General features: G+C 45.0%; 1 protein-coding gene and 1 long non-coding RNA gene across 6 annotated transcripts in view; one reads left to right on the top strand and one right to left on the bottom strand.

Annotated features, from left to right (window-relative positions):
- RPS20 (ribosomal protein S20) lies at positions 1,395–2,635 on the bottom strand. Its single transcript, NM_001129954.1, is given in 4 exon segments — positions 1,395–1,609; positions 1,954–2,027; positions 2,261–2,360; positions 2,513–2,635. Coding segments are annotated over 4 exon segments (360 nt in total). The 5' UTR covers positions 2,516–2,635; the 3' UTR covers positions 1,395–1,426.
- Positions 2,746–10,028, top strand: part of LOC110260293 — a 75,770-nt gene continuing 68,487 nt past the window's right edge. For all 5 annotated transcript variants that reach the window (XR_002343324.1, XR_002343321.1, XR_002343325.1 and 2 more), the window contains exons 1-2: positions 2,746–3,553; positions 7,427–7,940. This is a non-coding gene — a long non-coding RNA (uncharacterized LOC110260293). The remainder of the gene's footprint in view (positions 3,554–7,426; positions 7,941–10,028) is intronic.

The following is a 10,028-nucleotide window of genomic DNA, read 5'->3' as shown; positions in this document are numbered from 1 at the left end:
TTTTACTGTTTTCCCAAGCTAATTAGTTGAAGCTAATGTTTTGATGTTATGATTAACCTTAGTATAGTTCTTTTCAGATTCCATTCCACTGAAATACCTTTCCGAAAGCTGGTGTTTTGGGAACCTAAGAGGGGAAAAAATGTAGAATCAAAAGGACTTAGATGCTGGAAAGAACAGTAAGAGAATGGCAAAGGGATGAGAACGCCAATGTTTGAATGGCTGGGAGCCATATGGACAATGGATGGAGAACAAGAACACAGAACAAGAGGGTTTGGGGGACTGAGTTGAGGTGATCTCTGGCACACAACTGGATGTAGAGAGAAAACGCAACATGACCCAAACAGATGGTTACTGAAGCCAGTGGGATTAGGCTCCAACCCAGAGGAAAGGCAGGGATTTCATGAATGATTATTAGGAGAAGCAAATGTGAGAGCATTTCCTGACATCACTTGTAAAACTTGTTAGAAATACTTCTAGAAACTTCCTCTAAAATTATATTTGGGATGTCCATCCAATTATAATTTTTTGTCTTTTGTCCTTTTAGGGCCACACCTGAAGCATATGGAGGTTTCCAGGCTAGGGGTCTAATCAGAGCTGTTGCTGCCAGCCTACACTGGAGCCACAGCAATGCCAGATCCTTAACCCACTGAACAAGGCCAGGGATCGAACCTGCAACCTTATGGTTCCTAGTCGGATTCATTTCCTCTTTGCCACTGTGGAAACTCCAATTATAAAATTCTAATAGCAAAAAATAATTTAATGGGGTCCAGATAGTCAACCCACGGGCCCATTTAACTTCAGCTATGATATAAAGCTGAGGACATCGGGCATGTTAATCATTAATGCCAGTTTCTGTTTCATGCATACTCAATGCAATGCATAAGCAGAGAACAGTAATTAAGCAATGTTATTCATTAACTGTACAATAGGGGTTTGACTAAATGAATCTTACCACATGAGCTTTTCAGACCTAAAGTAACATAAACAAGCTAATACCTACCTATTTTCTCTGATCTACTTGCCCTCTAGTATATTAGCTTCTTAACCATGGCTTGTATGTTTCAATTACCTGAGAAACCTTCTCTAAGACATTGCACCCCACCCACACTGATCATTTTCTGGAGTAGAACCTCGACATAGTTCTTTAGAAAAGCTCCAAAATGCAGCCAGAGCTGTTATGCGTTCAACAATCTAAGACTTAAGGCGCTATTTTTGTTAACACAAATGATGTCAAGTGCAAACAAGTCTAGTGGCCTCTGGGAAATATAAACAGGATAACCCTCCAAAACTTATCCCTCTAATTCTCACTACTCTACTTTAAAAGATGACTAAATTCTACAGTAGTCTATTACTAAGATCTGTCAGTATTATCAGTAAAAGCCAACAACATTTAACAACTGAGTATCAATTTATTAAAAAGTTGGACTTAAGCATCTGCAATGGTGACTTCAACCTCGACTCCTGGTTCAATACTGATGGATGTGATCTGCTTAACAATCTCAGAAGGGCTGTGCAGGTCTATGAGTCGCTTGTGGATCCTCATCTGAAAACGATCCCAAGTCTTGGAACCTTCACCACAAGGAGTTTTTCTCGTAGTTATTCTCAGAGTCTGCAAAGACAAAAGAAACCAAGCGTCAACGGTTGGCTGCGCACCCCGGGGGACCCCCCAAGGACCATGACCCTGAAGCGTTCCATGTGAGAACTTCCCAGGGCGTCAGTCTCCCTCACAGACTGTACTCAACTCATTGTGACTAAGGCACATCCAGCGAGAAGACAACAGCGAAGCTCCAACCTCGAAAAGTTACACACTTAACCGGAACCAAATCCTACCAGCGTTCGAACCTTAAGACCTACCGCTAGCATCAAGCTTTTCTGGCTTTTGGCAGCCGAAAAAAAAGGTTCGGGTACATCAGCCCCTTAACTGGCTTCCACCCCCCGCCCCACGATTCTCACCTTGGTGGGCATCCGCACCGGTCCCTTCACTTTGAGGTTCTTCTCCTTCGCGCCTCTGATCAGGTCAGCACACACTACAAGGAAACACAGGCTGCACTCAGTTCCCTCTAGACAGAGCTCGCTGTAACGAATCTTAACGCTGCTGGCTCAGAATAGCGTATAAAACTATCACTGTAGTTCAACAGCAATTCTCTCCTCAGCGCCAGCTACGGTGCGAGCCACACAACCGAGATCGGTGGGGGCCTTGTCCCCGATCCGGCTCGCCGCTCCTCCCGCCCCACCTTTCCGCGGAGCCCACCGCACTGACCCTTCTCCAAAGACTTCACGTTGCGGCTGGTGAGGGTGATCCGAATCCGGTGAATCGCAACTTCCGGCTCCACGGGAGTCTTGCCGGTGTCCTTAAAGGCCTGTGGTCACAGGGAGGAAAAACCCACACACCTTCGGGCAACCAGTCAGTTGCAGAAATAAGCGTGCTCATCACGAGCCCCTCCCCGGGACAGGCGAGCCCCATCTTCTCCCACCAGCCCTGCTCCTAGCACCCGTCCAGAGCCCCACTCACCATGTCTGCGGCGCGGCTTCCTGACCGACTTGTTCCTCGGGAAGAGCGAACAGCGGTGAGCCAGGAGCGGGAGCTGATGGTCAGAGGCTCCGCGACAGCGCCGGCTGCGTCTTCTTCAAAGAGGAAGGCGTGAGGCCTGCGTGGCGCTTATATAGCCGGGCTCGCGTCTGCATCCGGGTCCCGCACGCCCATCCGCGCTGCCCCGGAAGAGGAAGTGTGGGTGGCTCTAAGGCGGCTGCGCGATCCAGGGCCGGAGCTCCCGCGGAAGGGGCGGCCAGGGCGCGGCTGCTCGCGCCACCTGTCAGCCGGGCGGAGTCAGAGCGCCGCGAGGTGGGGTCGGGGCGGCGCGGTCGGCGAGGTCCTCCCGGCACCTGGCGGCAGCGGTGGGGCGAGCGCGACCTGGTCTAAAACCCCAGAAACTCCTCTGCCTGGTGCGCCGACCGCCGGCCTCTGAAAAGTCAGAATGACTCCTACGCTTGTGGTTTCTGCACTGCAAAGTCCGCTTCCCCTACAAACCAAATTACACCTGCTCTTGGCAAGCGGATAACCTTTCTGAGTTCAACTCAGGTGGATATTAGGAAAAAATGACTGATAACCTGGACATGTTATTATTATTTTTTTAAATAGCTGTTATTTTTCATAGTCTGAAACACCCTTTCGTGATACTTCATCTTCTGGCTTCCAAGATCGGCAGAAGCATCTGTCCTCTGTCTGCGAAGTACCTGAGCGTGGGTTTTTCTGCTCCCAGAACGTGGAGGCAGACGCCAGGCTGCCAGGATCATCCTGGGGCTTGTTGTGCATCCGAGGCCCCTCCAGGCTCTCCACGTGATTCTAAAACATGTTATCTCCTCTCTGTCCGGATAAAGTAATGTTGGATGAGACCCTTGAGGACCTCCCTAATACTGAACGTCTATTCATAATCTGATGTGGGACAAAGTACAGGGGAAACACCAAGAGTGATCAACTGACCCGGGCAGCCAGAAGAGATGATAGGGATACATATTCTTAACGGTGATAGAGTGGTTTCATAGAACAAAATAGGTGAGTTGGCTTTTGATGCAGGGCAGAAGCAAGAGCAGGTAACCCCTTCTTATTTTACAGGTGAGCCTGAGAGCAGAAGAGGTATCTGCTCAAATACACAGAACTGGTGAATGACAGAGCTCTGACCCCTTACAATTTGGGGCCTTTCTTGAGCTTTTCTCTTCTGTTCTTTGGTGGGAAATTATACTTGAAATTTAGATAATAGCATTGAGTTATCTGATGATAATCGGACATGGCTAATACCTGGATTTTTCCTGGCTCACAAAGTATCTGCTAGACTTTGCTTTAGCAATTAACTTCAATATTAAAATTTGGCAGTTTTCCAGTTCAGTTATTTGAAAACGTCATCCATTGGCTGTAGATGCTTTATTAGTGAAGTTTGCAACAACAACAACAACAAAAATTGTATTCTTGTTTTCCTACTTGTAACCTAAATGAGACAATAATTGAGGGCTTTAATGTCTTGGCATGGCTACCAACCATAAATATAAAAATTGCAATCGCTCAAGTTCCAAGGGCCGTGAGCAACCCCCACTGTATTGGAACTGAGTATGCAGCTTACAGCAGCTTTCAAGTTTTACTAATGCTTAAAAGACAACCAGAATTGTAATTGTGGAGTGCTTGAGAAGTAAATTTGTGATTTTTTTTCAATAACAAATCTAGTATATCTATTCTTAGGCTTCCTTGACCATTGAAAAAGAATTTCAGTATAGAAAAAGGCAAAATATGGCCCAGCATTTATGGGAAAAATTGTTGGTGTGATTGGTACTAAGGAAACAGCTGGTTGCAATGTTAGACAAATGCAATGAAAAACATCGCTAAATTAAAGTTTATAAGGTTTCGTTTCAAACTTTTCTTTATATTTTTCTCTTGAAAGTTATCAACTGCAGTCATCCCCAAATTTCAGTTTTTCTAAGATTCCAATATTGGATGTAAGATGGTCATTGGAGAATAAGTAAACATCAGCAATAAGCACCAAAGAAAAATAAAATACAGAATGCCACACTGAGAGAGAGACTGCCTGTCTCCACCCTCAAATATAAATACGAGGGCTTTAAAATGTGGGCTCAAACTCTATATACAGTTTGGTAAGTTTTAGCCACGGAATACTTTGTCCCCCAAAATTATACTTCTGCAACATTCCCTTTAATGACTGAATTCAATGGATGATTCATTCATAATTTATTGGACTAGTTCTCTCTTTTTAGAGGTGTTTTCCCTTCTTCACTCCCAAGACAGTACTGTGAGGTACCTGTTTCTAGACCAGGGTTTCTCAATCTCAGCACAGTTGACATTGGGGCCAGATGATTCTTGGTCGAGGGGAACCTCCTACACATGGTAGGATGTTTAGCAAAATCTCTGGCCTCTGCTCACTAGATGCCTGTGCCCACCCGTCCCCTTCAGCTGTGCGGATCAAACACGTCCCTGGACATTGTCAAATGTCCCCTGTGGGGCAAGACCACCCCCCACCCCACCCCCACCCCGTGGAGAACCACTGCCCTAGACAAACCTTTCGGCTCAGCCTTAGTGCTTTAGATCAGTTACTACATATACTTCTCCTTTACGACTTAATCAAAGACTAAGCTTATATTAAATGCTTTGGTATTAAGTAAATTGCCCTCTGGGATGGTTATGCCCAGCAGTACGATGGAGATTTTAGTGTGAAAAGTAAAATTCCATTTCCATTTCATTTGAAAATTTAAAAATATTCTTAAGACCATCACGAACTCTCTGTTTCCAATATCTGTATCCACAGCCTCCCTTTACTAATTTTTGTAGTTCTTTTAAAATTATCTCGTTAAGGACTTTTACTGGTATTTGCGTCTTTTTGTGGACAGCCATCTGCTGGTCTTTCGCTGCAATGACAGTGTCATCAAGCTACTTCCACAAGGAGATTAATAGCACTTTAAAACTCAGTAATTCATGATACCCATGTGTATGCTTATGAAGAAACTAATAAATGCAAATTCTCAAATGAATGTGGATGAATCTGCTGAGACATTATCTTATTTTTAGGATTTTTGATCTAGAGAAAATGCATGTGAAAATGCTTCAGTCTGAAATTTCAGAATAAAAACCAGAAAGGGAAAGAATAAAAATATTCTCTTGTGCCCCCGCCCCCCATGTTGTGTTGCTAAGGGAGTGAGATGTGGAGGCAGTTTCTCATGGTTGACTAGGGCTATAGGTGCAGGTCTAGAGCAGGTGACAGTGGCAGCACTGTTGGGAGGGGGCCTGGTTTATACAGGAGGAAGCTGAGCTTGGTGACCTGGCCAAATCCACAGGAAAGCCAGTGTTTGAACCCAGGCAGTCTGCCCTCTGAGCCATTATGCCGTACTCTTTCTCAGTATATGTTAGCTCTTATCTTTATCATTAGTAGCCTTAGTCTATCAGAGAGGTTAAAATCCTGTTATTTAAGTAATGTGACATAGAAGGGCTTTATCTATCTCTCTTTAGGTGAGGTCAGAAGTTTCATTGAGCTACTAATATGTGTCCATTTTAAGGTAGAATTCCCATTTTTAATTTGAAGTTCCATAGATACCCAAGGTCTATGAACTCAATTTGCTCTTTAAATTGTTCACTGAAGTGAGGGATTTCCTGTTGTGGCCCAGCCAGTTGTGAACCTGACTAGCATCCATGAGGATTCGGGTTTGATCCCTGGCCTCGCTCAGTGGGTTAAGCATCTGGCATTGCCATGAACTGTGGTGTAGGTTGTAGACACGTCTTGGATCCCCAGTTGCTGTGGCTGTGGTGTAAGCTGGCGGCTGTAGCTCCCATTAGACCCCTAGCCTGGGAACTTCCATATGCTGCAGGTGCAGCCCTAAAAAGCAAAAGAAAAAAAAAAAAAATTGTTCACTACGAGTTAGAACCAGGGACAAAAGTAAGCGCTTTTCACTGAAAAGGAGTCATATACAATGCATTTGGGTGGGTAGTTTTCGGTCATATTTAACTGCAGAGCTCATGGCATTCTCTGTAGGGGGAGTTTCGTGTCCGGCCTCTTAGGCCTCCTAGGACCCCTCTCCCCTCTAATCCTTTATTCCCAGGACTGTGGGACTAGAGATTCTGTTTCTTTGAAATACAACCTGAAAGTGTACACAGTGCTATTTCCTAGCTTTCCGAGATAACCCGCAGAGAACTTCCCTGTGGGCGGGCGCACTTTGTAATTCTGTAACTTTGTCCTGAGGAGGAACCAGGGCTATACTTATTTATCTATTGGTCACTTTTTCCCCTGCTTTTGCTCCTGATATCCTGCTTTTGGTCCCAGATCTTCAGAAGTGGCAATTGGTTTTTTAGTTTTTTGGTATCGTCTTCATCATTTGCCCCAGCTGCACATGCATGTAGTTATTTTTAGTTCCTTGGAGTCTTTTTGTTGCCCGAGGAGATGTTTGTTCTGGTGCAAACACTGCAGCCGCTGCAGCAAGGGTCCCACGTCCCAGCCCGTCTCAGAATCAGATGACAGTGGTCACTTAGGGAGTCCCCCAAAGGCAACCTGAGGCGATGTGTGGTCAGCCAGTGCCAAACTGCTTTGCCCGCGTGGTCACGGGGACTGTGGAATCGCGAGCTGGTTGCATAAGAGGGACCGTCCTCCCAGTTCCTTTGTGAAAAGCTGCTCACCTGCGTCAGCATGGAGGCCGCTCCTCCCCCTCTTCATCCTGAGCTCAGGGTGTCCTTCCGTCAGCTTGTCTCCAGGGGCGCCTCTGATGGGCATTGGGGCTGAGGAGTCCTATAAAGTGGCTGTTATTTCTCCCTTCAAGTTCCTTTAGAGCCAAATTCATACTTGTAATTGGAGGGATCTTAATTCGCCCCTGGTCAGTTTTTAGTCATCTGAAAGTCACATAAAGTTTAGCAACTGTCTTTTTTCCTTCTTTTCCTGAGGCTGTTCCTGCCCGAGGGAACATGGACTTCAGTGGAAGAGACACTCAGAAGAGAGCTGCGAAACAAGTAAGAATTTCAGATTGTGCTCAGTTCTTTGAAGAAAAACACATGGGATAAGTGAGAGACGTGTGACTCTGGGGGCAGAGGCTGTGTGGTCAGGAGGGGGCCCGTCAGTCAAAAGGCCTTGGTTGCCAAGCCATTGAAACTCCTTCTGCGTCATGTTGGGCAGATTACAATGTAGATGATTCCGTAGCTGGGCTGCAGCACCGTCCCTGGAGAGCACATGACAGGAATGCATGTTGGGCAGGATGTGAAGCTGAGCCCTGGGCTGAAGCAAACTTGACCCCACCTGCGGACAGGACACTTCTGAAGCCGCTGCCTCGGCTTCCACCAGAAGCTGCATCTCTGTGCTGCTAGAGATGGAGAGCCCTGTCTTAGCTGGTTCAGTCGGGGCTGAGTGTTCAGCAGCTAAAGCTGCATGTACTGTGACCTTCTGAGCCAAAGGCAGGGAAAGGTCAGTAATACTAATGCTTTGTTTAAAACTGTTTTTTAACTTGTCAAGGATTATTTTGCTCTTTGAAACTATGGCCTTACAATCTTGTTTTTCTTAAATTCCTGTGTTTTTTGGTGCCCTGTTAAATGGTCCAGCTGAGGCGAGTATGTCCCGGGCGGGACCCTGAGTGGGCTGTACTCACACATTTGCAGAAGCGGCTGCAGTGCAGCAGAGGGATGCTGGACAGGAGCTGAGGACATGCCCATGTACTCGGTGTGCCACCTCGCAAGGGTCCTTTCACCCGCACGAGCCTGTCTTCTCATTTGTAAAAGGAAGGGGTTGAACTAGGTGTATTTGAATTTTTAAAGGCTCTTCCTTGGAACCAGGCAGGTCCACAGCTGCCTCTCCACCATCAACCTATTGCCAGACATGCAGGATGGCTTTGGCCTCACTTCTCTCCTTCCTGCTCCCCTGCACCAGGGTTGCTGGATAAAAAAATCCTCAGGGGAGGAGGCTTGAGATGGCAGAGGAGGGTCCTCTCTTCCCATATTTCAAGTCCTTCCACCAATGGTAGCCACTCATTTTAATGTCAGTACCAACTTTCACTCGAGTGTCCTAATTAATTTAGATTGTAAATTTTATAGACTCTTTACTCAAGCCCGACTCTATCTGGTGATAGTGGAGGAGAAAGCTTTGGGTTTTTTTTTTTTTGTTTTCGTTTTCTCTTTATAGGGCTTCACATGCAGCCTATGGAAATTCTCAGGCTAGGGGTCCAATTGGAGCTGCAGCTGCTGGCCACACCACAGCCACAGCAAAGCAGGGTCCGAGCCACATCTGCAACCTACACCACAGGTGGTGGCAACGCCGGATCCTTAACCCACTGAGCGAGGCCAGGGATCGAACCCACATCCTCATGGATCCTAGTCAGGTTCTTAACCTGCTGAGTCACAATGGGAACTCCAGGAAAACTTTGAATTTGGATCGGTTTAGAAGTTTAAACTGAATGGGAATGAGTTTCAGTTACCAGAAAGTCATAGACTCTTTCCTAGATTTTATTAAGGGATGGGAAGAGATGCTTTGACACGATGCAGTTGAAAGAAGTAATTAGAAGAAAAATTTAAACTTTTCCATGTTTATACTGGACTGGATTGGGACTTATCAAGAAATCGATTGCTAAGAAATAACTTCCACATTCTGAGAGTACCTTAAAATAATTATCTCATTATTTATTTTAGTAATTTTATGGTTTCCTTGTGGACTGAATTTAGAATTTTATCACATGCCTTTTCAACAACTAAGCAGGTATTCATATGATTTTTCTTTTTTGAGCTATTAATAGGGTGACTACATTTTTTAATATTGGGCTTTTCTTGCATTCCTGGAATAATACTTTGCTCTTCACAGAGCATATTACAAATTTGATTGTTTGGAAGGTGTGTGTACATATTGATATGCTGGTACCAAAGACACACATTTGGCAGCTTTTCCTTCATCTGTTTAGTGTCATTATTGGTACATTAAATATTTTGTAGAATGCACGTTTTATTGACAGGTAACTATTATCTTTAATTCTTTCTATGGTAATTGATTTGCCTTGATCTCTCTTTTCTGGGTTCAGGTTTGTCAATTTGTAATTTTCTAAAACAGTGATTCTCAAACATTTTGGTCTCAGGAACTCTTTAAATGCTTAAAAGTTACTGAGGATCATAAAGAGCTTTTGTTTATGTGGCTTAGATCTATTGATGTTTGCTATTTTAGAGATGAAAAATTAGGAAATTTAAAAACATTTACTTATTTAAAATAACATATATTGGGAGTTCCCATTGTGGCTCTGCAGTAACAAACCCAGCTAATATCCATGAGGATGCAGGTTTGATCCCTGGCCTCGCTCTGTGGGTTAAGGATCCAGCATTGCCGTGAGCTGTGGTGTAGCTTGCAGGCACAACTGGGATCTGACGTTGCTGTGGCTGTGGTGTAGGCTGGCAGCTGCAGCTCCAATTCAACTCCTAGCCTGGGAACTTCTATATGCCGCAGGTACAGCCCTAAAAAAGCAAAATAATAATAATAATAACAACAACAACAATAATAATAATTATAACAGATATATTA

The sequence above is a fragment of the Sus scrofa genome, chromosome 4 (assembly GCF_000003025.6).
Source record: "Sus scrofa isolate TJ Tabasco breed Duroc chromosome 4, Sscrofa11.1, whole genome shotgun sequence".
NCBI classification, from domain to species: domain Eukaryota; kingdom Metazoa; phylum Chordata; class Mammalia; order Artiodactyla; family Suidae; genus Sus; species Sus scrofa.
Note: the sequence above shows the minus strand (reverse complement) of the source record. Positions and strands in the feature narration are given on the sequence as shown.